This window comes from Gavia stellata, chromosome 18, assembly GCF_030936135.1.
Source record: "Gavia stellata isolate bGavSte3 chromosome 18, bGavSte3.hap2, whole genome shotgun sequence".
In the NCBI taxonomy this organism is placed as follows: Eukaryota; Metazoa; Chordata; class Aves; order Gaviiformes; family Gaviidae; genus Gavia; species Gavia stellata.
In genome coordinates this window covers 16,735,947-16,748,413 of record NC_082611.1, presented here as the reverse complement: position 1 = coordinate 16,748,413, position 12,467 = coordinate 16,735,947, and the positions used below count along the sequence as shown (strand labels likewise).

At 59.3% G+C, this 12,467-nt stretch overlaps 2 protein-coding genes across 4 annotated transcripts in view; one reads left to right on the top strand and one right to left on the bottom strand.

The window, feature by feature from the left end:
- The first annotated feature begins 497 nt into the window (after nt 1-497).
- On the top strand, nt 498-4,035 carry PDIA2 (protein disulfide isomerase family A member 2). 2 transcript variants are annotated; one of them, XM_059826491.1, is made up of 11 exons: nt 498-723; nt 1,209-1,415; nt 1,743-1,876; nt 1,950-2,087; nt 2,165-2,281; nt 2,361-2,486; nt 2,574-2,768; nt 3,150-3,270; nt 3,444-3,625; nt 3,714-3,797; nt 3,955-4,035. In XM_059826491.1, the coding sequence occupies exons 1-11, from the start codon at nt 498-500 to the stop codon at nt 4,033-4,035; spliced, it is 1,611 nt and encodes a 536-aa protein (XP_059682474.1). The 2 variants fall into 2 exon arrangements, with proteins under 2 accessions (XP_059682474.1, XP_059682473.1); XM_059826490.1 differs by having other exon boundaries at nt 3,714-3,800.
- Nucleotides 4,036-6,518: 2,483 nt separating this feature from the next.
- AXIN1 (axin 1) overlaps nt 6,519-12,467 on the bottom strand; it is a 70,924-nt gene continuing 64,975 nt past the window's right edge. Inside the window, exons 8-10 of one of the 2 annotated variants that reach the window (XM_059826328.1) lie at nt 11,137-11,139; nt 7,520-7,687; nt 6,519-6,697 (exon numbers count right to left, since the gene is read on the bottom strand). In XM_059826328.1, the coding sequence (XP_059682311.1) occupies nt 6,571-6,697; nt 7,520-7,687; nt 11,137-11,139 (298 nt within the window). In that variant the 3' untranslated portion in view covers nt 6,519-6,570. The remainder of the gene's footprint in view (nt 6,698-7,519; nt 7,688-11,136; nt 11,140-12,467) is intronic. The other variant, XM_059826327.1, reaches the window with a different exon arrangement.

The window sequence follows — 12,467 nt, the reverse complement described above, 5'->3', positions numbered from 1 at the left end:
CGGTGCTCGCCCCAGTCGTGTGAAAGGGGGGGGGGTGTCCCTTAGCGAGCAGGTGCCCACGATCGTGGTCTTCGCAACCAAAGTTATTTTTAATTGCTCTTTTTTTTTAAATACCGATGCCCGCCTGGTCCCCACGGCATCCCCATCGCTGGGGCCGGGGCTGTGACCCTGCTGTGGCGGCACCGTGCCCGGCTGCTCGCCCGGTTGCAGGCTGTGCTCTTCCATCGCCATTAAACCCTACAGACTGGTCTCTTACTGGTGTGTCCATGCCCCCATCGCTTCTACCCGTCCCCCCTGTCCCTGTCCTGCTGGCAGGGCCGGCTCCCGCTGCGGGGACGGGCGGCTGGAAAACGGCCACCTGGTCCCGCTGCCTTATCGGCGATGCCGGGCAGCCAGTAGCGGAGGGCCACGAGCCCCAGGGGACTGGCACCACCCGCCCTGGGGCCCTTATCTGGGTCCTCCCCCCAGCCCTGGGTGCCAGCTTTGGTGACGGCACCATGCGGGGCTGCAGGGCCCGGCTCCTTTGGCTGCTGGTGCTGTCGCTGGCCTGGCTGGGTCCGGTGTTGGGGGGTGAGGAGGAGGAGGGTGGGGAGGTGGTGGCGGAGGAAGAGGAGGATGAAGTGCTCTCGGATGAGCTCGGGGAGGAGGATGGTGTCCTGGTGCTCCATGAGCACAACTTTGCCCGTGCCCTGAGCGAGCACCGGCTGCTGCTGGTGGAGTTCTGTGAGTGTCCCCGCTGTGGGCAGGGGCGTACGTGGGGTGGGTGTGGGCAGGGGCACGGGCAGGAGCATGGGTGCAGAATGGGGCACGGGGTGGGGAGGGGCTGTGGGCAGGGGCACAGGCAAGGACAAGGCTGTGGGTCAGAGGGGCAGAGGCACAGGACATGGCACGTGACAGGGTAGGGGTGTGGGGCATGGGATGGGGACAGGGACATGGGCTTGGGGCATGGGACAGGGACGCAGGGCAGAGGCGTGGGGCGGGGGACATGTAGCAGGGAGACTGGGCACAGCAGGGGACATGCGGCAGGGACAAGGTGGGGGGCGTGGGCCGTGGTGCAGGAGACATGGGCAGCGGCATGAGCTGGAGCCCACCAGCCTCACGCAGCCATTACATGCCCCGGCCACCCGCTGAGCCCACCCTGGGGACCGGGGACACCCAAACGTCGGGTCAGGGCTGTCCCCGCCACCGATGCTGTCCCCTGCCCGCAGACGCGCCATGGTGTGGGCACTGCCAGCGGCTGGCTCCCGCCTTCGCCCAGGCGGCTGCCACACTGAGGAACGAGTCCGGCCTGGCGTGGCTGGGCAAGGTGGATGCCACGGCGCAGGTGGCCCTGGCCAAGGAGTTCAGCATCACCGCCTACCCCACGCTCAAGCTCTTCCGCGATGGCAACCGCACCCATCCCCTCGCCTACACCGGTAGGGCCGTGGCACCCGCCAAGCGTGAGGCCGGGACGGGTGCTGGGACGGGTGCCGGGACGGGCTGGGGCACAGGGGTGGGTGGCAGGGGGTGCCGGTGAGAGGGGTGGCAATGTCCGGGTGGTGAGTGGGTGGCAGAGCGGTGATGGCAGGCAGGTGACAGCAGGTAGTGTCACGGCGTGATGGTGCACAGGTGACCAGTGGTGATGGCAGAGATGTGGCAGCCTGGTGACGGCAGGCGGGTGGCCGGGGCTGATGGCACGGGGTGCGGGGCAGCCTGGCAAGGGGTGCCTGGGGTGACGGCAGGGGCTCTGCTCCGCGCGGCAGGCCGCATGGACGCCGAGGGCATTGTGCGCTGGATGCGGCGTCGGGCCGGCCCCAGCACCACGCTGCTGCAGGACACGGACACCACCGCCACCTTCATCGGCTCTCAGGACTTGGTGGTCGTCGGCTTCTTCAAGGTGGGCCGGGGTGGGTGGGGGCCGGATCGGGGCCGTGGCTGTGGCCGTGGCTGCTCACGGGGCGGCTGCACAGGACCGGGGGAGCGAGGCAGCCCAGGCGTTTTACGAGGTGGCCGGCGAGGTGGTGGACGTGCCGTTCGGCGTGGCTGAGGCAGCTGAGCTCTTCGAGGCGTACGGGTTGTCAGCCGACACCGTCTGCCTCTTCAAGAAGGTGAGGGGGTGGGGTGGGGGGTGGCGGGGCCATCCTGACCGTCCCCCCCAACCCTCACCAGCCCCCTGCCCTGGCAGTTCGATGAGGGACGGACAGACTTCCCTGTGGACCCGGCACGGGGGCTGGATGCGGCCGAGCTCACCCGGCTGCTCCGTGTCCACAGCCTGGAGCTGGTGATGGAGTTCACCAACGAGGTACGGCCCGGTCCCAGCCCCAACCCCGTCCCCACCAGGGCCATGGACCCCTGGCCCTCACCCTCCTCCTCCTCCCCAGACCTCTGACCAGATCTTCAGTGCCAAGATCCCGCACCACATGCTGCTCTTCCTCAACAAGTCATCATCAGAGCAGCTGGAGTTGAGGGATGGCTTCCGGGCGGCTGCTGGCGCCTTCCGGGGCGAGGTGAGGCAGCCCCATGGCAGGGACGTTGTGTGTGGGGTGGTGGCCATGGGGGCACCCCGGCCTCAATGACACCTGTCCCCTGTCCAGGTGCTCTTCGTGGTGGTGGATGTAGCCGGGTACGGCGCTGACGTCCTGCCCTTCTTTGGCCTGACACCTGCCGACAGCCCCACCCTGCGCCTAGTCAAGATGGAGAACAACCGCAAGTATCAGATGGACCAGGACGCTTTCTCAGACACGGCCATACGTGCCTTTGTCCAGGCAGTGCTGGATGGCAAGGTGAAGGTGAGGGACGCGGCACCGTGCCAGCCAGCAGCAAGGATGTGCCCCTGTGGTGAGCAGTGGGCTGTTAACTCTGAAGCCTAATGATGGCAGTTGTGCAGTGAACACCAGCCACCTGCTCGCTGATGCTTGTGCTGCCAGGCCTGAGGATCGGGGGGGGGGGTTGTTACGGGAAAGGAGACAGGAGACCGTTGATGTGGAGACACACAGAACTGGGATGGTGGCAGAGGGAAAGAGGTCATCCAAAAGGCAGCACAGGAGCACCCATGGCTGCAGGCTGGGGGGCCCTCTGTCCCTGTCCCGCACTGTCCCCCAAGTGCCTGTGCCCCATGGGGCCCTGGTACTGCTCAGCCCAGGCTGTGGCCATCCTGGCTGTCCCCACAGCCCCACCTGCTGAGCGCGGAGCCCCCCGAGGACTGGGACACGCGGCCCGTTAAAGTCCTGGTGGGGAAGACCTTCGAGCAGGTGGCATTCGACGAGACCAAGAACGTCTTTGTCAAGTTCTGTAAGTGCCAGGGCTGCCCGCGACCCTCCCCGAGCTCTGTACGGGGCTCAGCCCCCCCCGCCGTGACAGCCCCCAGCCCCGTCCCCAACCCCTCGCCTGGGGGATGCTGCACCCTGACCCCAGCAGAGCCCCGGTCCCCTGGCTTGTACCCCGGCACCGCGCCTGTCCCGCAGATGCGCCGTGGTGCTCCCACTGCCAGGAGATGGCGGCCGCCTGGGAGGAGCTGGGTGAGCGCTACAAGGACCACGAGGACATTGTCATCGCCAAGTTGGACGCCACGGCCAACGAGCTAGAGAACATCACCATCCACGGCTTCCCCACCCTGCACTACTTCCCCGCGGGGCCGGGCAGGAAGGTAGGTGGGGGCACCCCGGTGGCCACCCCAGCTCTGCCAGCACCTGAGGGACAGGATCACTCATCTCCCTTCCACCCCACGGCTCCAGATGGTTGAGTACAAGAGCGCCCGAGATGTGGAGACCCTCTCCAAGTTCCTGGAAAACGGGGGGACGCTGCCTGAAGAGCCGCCTGCGGTGAGTGAGATCCCCCCACCCCAGGGCCAGGGACCCTCACCCACCCCAGGGCAGCTCCCAGCCTTCGCTGGGCAGCAGGATGGATCCTGTGGGATCGGGATGGGGACAGGTATGGGCGGTGTGTCCATCCATGCCTCACTGCTGCCTTCTCCAGGTGCCCAAGACCCCCGAGAACAGCACGGGCAGGGAGGAGCCGAGTCCGCTTGGGACAGCCGAATCCCGGGATGAGCTGTGAGCCCTGTCCCGCTTGGGCGTGTGCTATAAATGACCTGGAAATGATGCAGGCTCTGCTCTGTGTCTGTGGTTCCCCAGCACATCTTGGGGAGCACCCACGTGTCTTGGGGACACAGCAGGGCCGGTGGGTGCCGCGGCAGGCAGAGCCTCCCCAGGGGTGCTGAGCCAGCATGGCCCCCTGCATGCCACGGTGCTCGTCCTGGCAGCCCTGCGGTGACATGGGGTGGCCGAGGCCGCAGAGGACATGGCCCTGGGGGAGCCCCGTGCTCTCCACGCTGGCCCTCGTGCTGGGCTGCCGGGGTGCAGGTGATGGGGGGACCAGCCATGGTCTCTCCTTCATGGCTCCCAGGCAGCCCTCCTGCCCCAGGCTTGGGCTCCACAATCGCGTACAGCCCCAAGGGAGCTCCAGGCGCTCTTGTCACAGCTGGGGAAGGCAAGAAAAGCCCAACACGGGGCTCTAAACGCTCCTCTTAAGCCTGGCTGGCAGCCTCTGGGACCTCCCAGCATCCCCTCCAGCCCCTGGCACCATCCCCTCTCCCGTGGGCCAGCTGCTCCCAGCCCCTGGGCGATTCCCCGGGGACAACGCCTTGGTCCCCCGGGACCTGCCCGGCCACCCCTTGAGGGAGTCCAGGGCTGCCCCAGCCCCACCCCGGGGCCAGAGCAGGGCGCTTCGCCAGACCTGTGCCATCCTCCGGCCACCCCAGCCGGCTGCCAAGGGCCAAGGTACTGCTCCGCAGGGAAGGAAGAAAGCAGCAGGCGATGGGACGTGGGGTTTTATTTCATTTTATCCAAGTACCTTTGAAAAGATCATTGTACAAGTCAGCACATGAGAATGCAGAGGAGACATCGCCGGGGCTGCGCGGCCACTGTACATATTTACAGGGGACCCCCTGAGAAAAAAAAAGGGGGAGACAGAAATCCCAGGCTTGTTAACAACCTCACCAGACACAACACCATCAGAACTTAAAAAAACAGGGAGGAAAAGCACTCATCATGCTGTTCCTGGGCTGAAAACGATTGCGGATGTTGCTGGACTTCACGTAGCGTATAGGCAAGTCACAGAACCGTGTTTTAAAGGCACTCGGTGACATATACAACAGGCTGAGTCGCATCCCGGTGTGGTGCCACGGGGTCCCCGGCAGCTCCAATGCGCTGCCGCAGCCGAGAGCAGTGCCAGGCAGGGCAAGCACCGATGTGGAAGCCCCCCCGGGTTTGGGGGCCGCCCCAGTTTCTGAGGGCTGCTCTCTGAAGGAGCTGGCGCAGAGCCGCAGCCGTGCCAGAGCAGGGCAGGGCCCGAGCTGGGGGACGGGCAGGGCCAAGGGCAAGGTGGTGGGAGCACTGGCGCAACCCCCAGCTTTCTTGCGGCCGAGTAAGCCCAGGAGGCTGCCCAGAGTGCCGGCTGCCCCGCTGGGTGACCTGGCCCTACACCAGCCCCACAAACTGGCACCAACAACCCCCCTTGCTCTTGGCAATGGGCTGCAGTGCCCTCATGCTGCCTCCCCTGAGACACAGAAGCCGACAAAAGACGCAGGACTCATAAAAAGACTTTTTTTTGTCCTCAGCTTTAGTGTCTAATCAGTTCCCTCCCCTATTATGTTTCTCCTAAAAAGAGTCCCCTGACCAAAGCCGGAGCTCGGCACCAGGGGCCTGGGCACGTCTGCGCCGGGCACATGGGTGCCAGCCATCTGCGGAACTGCAGCACCCTCCTGGGAAGCGAACCCTTCTCCAGGGGCACACAGGGTGGGGGGGATGAGCGTGCAGGCTGTGGGATGCCAGCACCCAGCCTGCTGCCCCGGTTCCGAGCCGGTCCTCACACTGCAGGAAGCCCCCAGCCCCGAGAGCTGGCACCGACCCTTCTATCCTTCGGGGATTTACTCAGTCGCAAGAAAGCTCAGGAGGAAAAAAAAAACCATCCTACCATGTCCAGCAGCTGAGTGCCAGGGAGGTGAGAGACTGACTCGTTCCAAATGGCTCAATCATCTTCTGAGGTGAGCTGGGACCACAGCCCCTCCGGAGCGGGGCCGCCCCCGTGGGGCAGAGCGGCTCTGCCCCAGCAGCACTCCGAAGCCATCCACGCCGGGGGGCCGGGGCAGCGTGCCGTGAAAGCGAGGAGCAGACGGGAGTCTGGCGGATGGCTGTACACTTTGGGCGAGTTCTGCAGTACCTGTATGTTTTACATTTACATAAGAGCACTGTGACATTGGAAATATTTTCCTTTTATTACAATATATCAAAAATATGCAGCTTTAGTAAACAAGGTCATATTACACTTTCTAATGCACTGTACAATGCTACATTACACTTATATTCGGTATGGAGAGGGAGCCCAGGCTCCCACTGGCAGGTTTGTGGGGTGAAACGGCGTCCACCGGCAACCCGGAGCTCGCCCAGGTCCGTGCCGGCGCAGGCTGCCGCCCTCTGCCCTGGGCTTGCCCGGCGCCCGTGGCAGTAGCACCGCCAGCATCTGCCCCAGGCCTTCTCCTCCGGTCCCAGAGTCTTTCACAGTCCTGTCCTCACGCCTCGGCAGCCCTGGAGCCTAGTCGATCTTTTCCACCTTCCCGATGATCTTCTCTTCGAAGATGGGCAGGATGGTGTCATCCTCCCGCACCTCCTCAAAGACCACACCACAGTCGAACTCATCACTCACTTTCTTAAAGTAATACCTGAAAAACCAGAAACATGGGGGCAGAGAGGAAAAAAAAAAGGCAGGTGAATAGTCGTGGGGGCACCACGGTCCCCAAACCTGGGTACAGCCCTCCATGGCCCTGAGCTTGCAGTGCATGGGGAGCAGCTCCCCCAGACATGGAGGCAACTGGGGCCACACTTCTGTCCCTGCCCTCACCCAGTAAGCAAAAGAAAAGAGTGGTCAGGATCCATGCCAGCATGTTCAGGAGCTCCAGCCTTGAATCCAAGCCCATTCAGAGCTCTCCCAAAAGTAGTGGCTGAGGCACTCATGTTGGTGGTGCGTTTCTAGGCAGGCTTTCCCATGGCAGCTCTACTTGGAAGGGGGAACGTGGAGACCTACACACCCCACATCCGGCTGCTTTGGGACTCCGGCAGGACCCAACCTCCCTGTCCTCACCACAGGAAACTTTGGGAGGAGCCAAAACAGCTCTGGAAGTCAGAGGGTTCCCCACAGCATCACCGAACCCTGGCTGATGCTGCTCCTCACCAGCCCAGAACCCCGCAGGGCCCTGCAGGGCAGCTCAGCAGCTTCTGTTGAAGGTGCAAACCGTGATGCAGGACATTTCTGCTACAAAATCCAATCTCCCTCGTCTCTGTAACCTGCCTCCTCAACAGCCAAGGTGCCTTGGCCGTGCTGCCACATCCCCACCACAGCATGCCCTGCGGGAGCCCCCCTGACCTACCTCCACCATGCTCCTTCACCTCGGTGGAGGCAACACCGCTGCATCCTGGCAGCGGCATCTGCCAGGGGTCACTGACAGTCTGCTGGCACCATACTGCATGCGGGGAGCAGCCCTTACCTGTAGTTCCCTTTCTTGGTCAGCAGCTCCTTGAACTGTCCCAGCGTCACCACGCGCCCTTTGACGAGGGTGCGGTAAGGGATTGGCTCTCCGCAGAAGTAGTAAGCGACCACGATGTTCTCGCACGGCTGGGACGCACCGCTGCCTGGTCTCTTCTGGGGCTTCAACCTGCCATGCAAAAATACAAGCGACCTGCTGAGTATCAGCCCACGGCGCTCAGCACCATCGCTGCTGCTGGGTGCCTGCCTGGGTACGGGGCTGCGCAGGCGAGAGGTGTGGGTCAGGTCCCACCAGAGGTGACAGAGATGGGCTGGAGGAAATGCAATGTGGTCCCTGAGCATCCTTTGCTCCGTCCACCAGCTCTCTTGGCATGCAGCCGCACATCGAGGCCGGTGAAGGAGTGAACGGCACTTGGAAAGGCTGGATGGGGCCAGCCCACAGCTACAAGGAGGGCACAGGTTCTAGCTCAGCCCCTTCGTGCTGAAGAAACCCATCGCCAGGCTTTGAGAGGGCATGGCTCTTCCCACAGCACCGCCGGCTCAGGGAGTCCATGGGTAAGCTCCGGGCAAGGCAGAGCAGCCCAGGCCCATGGCACCAGACCCAGGTCACCATCAGCACGCTCCTGGTGCGCACCAAGCACACAGGGCTGGAAGCGTGCTTGGGGATGATAACGCAAACGCTGCTCAGACTGCTCGGGATTATTTCCACCGTGGCCAAAATAGCTCAGCACGGCTTTCTGCTGACCTACATCCGCAGGGCTGTGCAGACGGGACTGCTCCTGCTCCCTGCGGCTCCCCTGGGCACCTCTCCCAGCGTAGATGGAGGTCGGGAGGGATGGAGCTCCTGGAGGAACATGCCCTGGAGGCTTCGCTGCCCGTCTCATCCATGCAGGGCGGCAAGGCAGCCACCATCTCCAAAACCTCAGTGACTTTAAATCTCCTGTGTTTTCCTGACACTCAGGATGTTGCTCTGGTCTCTGCTTCCAGCCCACACACTGGGGTTCTGCTACGTGATGCCGTCACTAGACCGAAAATGTAAGCCCAGTCCCAACTCCATTTTCAGAGGTAGGCAAAGGTAGCAATAATAAAAATCAGGGTACTTTGCCCTTCTGTAGAGCCTTTCATCTGGGGTGCCGTAAATACTGCACAAACATTGCAGCAGCCTACGCAAATTGGTAACTTGGCGTACGTGTGGTCTAAGCCAGAGGCAGTCTTCTCTTTCAAAGTCACATAAACCAAATTTGTCAGCTTAAAAAAAATTATTTAAAAAGCATGCTGGATAAAAAAGATGATTTTGTATTTACATGACTGGAAAGTTGCTATAAAAAACAGAATTTGCCAAGCACATGAGGTAATCGCAGTTTTGGAAATGACTCTGACCCTAACCTTTAAACGTTGGCTCGTGGGCAGAGCACCTTTTTAATGGCATGCCCACATAAACATCGGCATTGCAAAGCAAGACCAGACATAATCTTTTCATCTCTTTCTAAAGGCATGAGAGGTCTAAAGTTCAGCTGAACAACCCTCCTGGTGCCTTCTCTGCCTGGGAGACCTCTGGAGAAGATGCAGCATCCTGAGAGGCAAGGGACCACTCCTGGTGCCAGCAGAGCTCTCGGAGCCTCTCCCATTGCCATACCAAAGCACAGGATGCCCTTTAGCTAGAAAAACATTAAGGAATTGAATCATCCTTGGGAAAAAAAAAAGAAAAAAGAGGCATTTAAAGGAAAAATGGGTCATAAATTCAGGCAAGTTCTGTGAACCCTGTGAGCCAGAAGTTAATTGAAGGGGTATGGAAAACCTCAAGGTCCCTAAGCTTCTCTTAATCCTGCCAGAAAAAAGTCTTGCCTAAGAGAGAGCTGCTGCATGCCTGGTGACCTGGCACCGGGGGACCTGGGGACACAGCTACGTGCCCTACGCAGGAAGCAAAGCCAGTTCTGCCGGGGCTGCTGTTCTCCTTCGCCTGGGGAGATGGAGAGGACCCTCCCCGAGCTCTGCCACGGTGGAAGCAAGAGGGGGACCATGCCAGTGGCTGGGAGCGTTCCTCCTCCTGCCGCATAATTCATCCCTGAGAGGCCGTTTCTGAACGTGTTCAGCCCGGCTCCCGTGCTCACCTCTTTCCAAAGCAGAGATGTGCCTGAAAATGATGCCTGAAACGATGCCTGAAAGCAGAAACTCTGCTTCACAGAGCTAGAGTTAAAAACAACCCCCATGGTTTTGGATCCTCTGCTTTTGCCATAAGTCAAAGCAGGGGTGGATGGCTGTGGTGCCTCTGAGCTCCTGGGGCTGAACAAGGCTGTGCAGCGGGACCGGCCGGCCGGGAGCAGGATACACATGCATCCCGAACCGCAGCCATCGATCTCTAGCAGGCTGAAGGAGGGTTGATGAATAAGGAATTACTGAAAATGTAATTTTCCAAGAGTTTCTCTCAGGAGAGCAAGACAACACAACTGTCTCCGCTTTCATCATTGCCAACAGATCTCCCGAGACCACGGCGTACCCCAACAGGCCACCAGACCGTGTCTGAGCTCTGCCTCATTAAAGCTTCCACCTGCACCCATCTCCTGGGTGGCAGTGTGACCCAGAAACACAGCCAGGTACCACCACCCTGCCCCTTCTGGGAACAGCTCCCTTTGCTGCATTTGTCACACACACAAAATGTTATCTGGTAAGGAAACGGCAACACTCGTCTGACCTACTGCACCTGCACTTCACTACCCCTCCCGATTTTTCAGCCGTATAACCCAGTGGTGCTGTGCTATGGAAACGAAGTCTGGGTTAGAGCACAAATCCAACCTCGCTGTGACGCAGAGGTGAGGCGCCCAGCTTGCTCCAGCTCAGCCCTGGAGCTGGAGGACTCTGGAAAGCCTGAAATGCACCCAGGAGATGTTACCTCGGGAGGTGTCCCTGCGGCCAGCTCTGCTCCTCTGCCAGGCTTGGCCCAATCCGATTAATTCCAAACCAAGCTCCTGCTAATGTTCTCTCTGCTTGCAAAAATCTTTTCTCTGAAGAGCTGGTAGTAATTACTTCATCCAGCTGCAAACATAAGTGAACTGTGACATGAAGCGACAGAAAATGGCTCAAAACCTGGCTGTATGTGCAAGAAACCTGATGGTGACTGGGACACCGATGCTGGGCACGCTGGATCTGCAGGTCATTCACTACCGGACACTTAATCCTGCACTGCTTCCTAGCAGCAGCCATGTAGCTATCTCAGAGATCAATGTCCCTCCAAATGCTGCGGAATAGGGAAAGAAAGGCTTTTTCTGCAACAGAAGTGTGATTTCTGGAAGAATATTTATGATTCCCAGTACAGGCACTGCAGGCGCCTCCTTTATTTCTAGCGGGGCAGTGCTAGGGTGGGAGCAGGGCTGCTGGCACCCCCAGCCAGGGCAGCGGGCAGTTAGCTGGGGAAGGCCACTGCTGGCGAGGGCTGTGCCGGAGGAGAGCGGCTGGTGAGCCAGGTAACTGTGCCGGCAACGTCAGCTTGGCCGCAGAAAGCTGGCACGGTGCATTCTCCTCCCACAGCCAGCTCAAGCCAGTGCCTCAAGGACACCTCCGGGCTCACCTCCACCTCCCCTGCGCTGTGACTTCCCCAAGGCTGCTGACGAACCTGGGCACCGGCTCCAATTTCCCAGAGCTCTCCGGAGCTCCCGACTGAAATAAATGGTGTTTTCACATTAAATCCCCTCTCTGTTTCTCCTTAGCTCCCCAGCCAGCTTTGGGCAGCCCCTCTCAGAAGAGACTTGGGGTCTGTTTTCAGGCAGGCTCCTGTGCTAACCATAGCAGGAGCTCTCTAAAAAGCAGCTAGCTCAGGTGTGCTTCAGCTGGAGCACCCAATCCTGCCAAAACCCAGCAGAGAGATTTCAACACCCAGAAACCCCTGGTTCCCTGGAGACCACTGCATCCATTCTTGCCTGCTACTGGACATGGGCACATTTGCTTTCCATGAGCAGTTCTCCCCTGGCAAACATGGCTCCTTGGTTTTCCATGCGTGGGGCAGGTTGGGGGCATCCCTGCATCACCGGGAGAAGAGCTGGACCTTGTGGGGAGGCAGCACAAACAGAGTGGCCCAACACTGGCACTGCTCAGCCTGTCCTCCCACTGGTTTGAGCAGCATTTACCACAATGCCATGGGGTTCCTGCAAAAACTACGCTCACAATATATGCCAAATTATTATTAGAGTATTAATTGCATATGCATATAGCTTAGGTCGGTGTTTCTAAAGTGTGTATCTGCATCTAGACATTTCTGGGGAAGGTGCATGAATTTAGTACGACTATAAATGACTCTACTAATAAACACTATCCAATTACCCCAACTGAAAGGTAGATCAAATAAACTTGGCTTAACCTGACTTGGGAGAGCCCTCTAATTACCTGGCTTTCAATCAATGCTCTGACATAAATACGCAGAAGTCTGCTACATGGTCACTGCAAGCAAAAATAATTGAAGCTTGACAATTAAAAGAGCTTCTTTTTTAAATTACACTCGTGTTTCTAAAAGTCAGGTGCCAAGTTTCAAGTTTTCAGAATACAGCTATAAAGCTGTGAAAGGTTTTTAATGGAGAACATGCTTTTAACTGTTAGCAGTAATTATCTAGCACTTCCAAAACACTTTTCATCTGAGAGCTCCATGAGCCTTGCAAATAATCTTCCCTGAAAGATAACACAGGAGCAGGAGAATGAGCTCTGCAACAGGCGTTAAGCTGAGTCACAAAAAGATGCATTGACTTGGATAGGGCCGTGCAGCGAGTCAATGCTGCTGCAGCGCGACTAGAGTGCAATGCTCCCATCCAGATGCCATCAGCAGCCTTTGCCGGAAGCCTGCGGGAGATGTAGATAAAGAGCAAATACATATTCTTCTTCTGCACTTCATTTTGCTGCATCCTGATGACTTCTGCTCCTGCACCAACCTTTGAAATTCTCATGCAAATGTGAACGAGCTGAAA

What these genes read in the sequence shown, in the direction of transcription:
- PDIA2 (XM_059826490.1), top strand. Translation starts at nt 498, where the DNA reads ATGCGGGGCTGCAGGGCCCGGCTCCTTTGGCTGCTGGTGCTGTCGCTG. An exon ending in CCATCCCCTCGCCTACACCG is followed by an intron (nt 1,416 to 1,742) that starts GTAGGGCCGTGG and finishes TCCGCGCGGCAG; the next exon opens with GCCGCATGGACGCCGAGGGC. An exon ending in TGCCTGAAGAGCCGCCTGCG is followed by an intron (nt 3,801 to 3,954) that starts GTGAGTGAGATC and finishes TGCCTTCTCCAG; the next exon opens with GTGCCCAAGACCCCCGAGAA.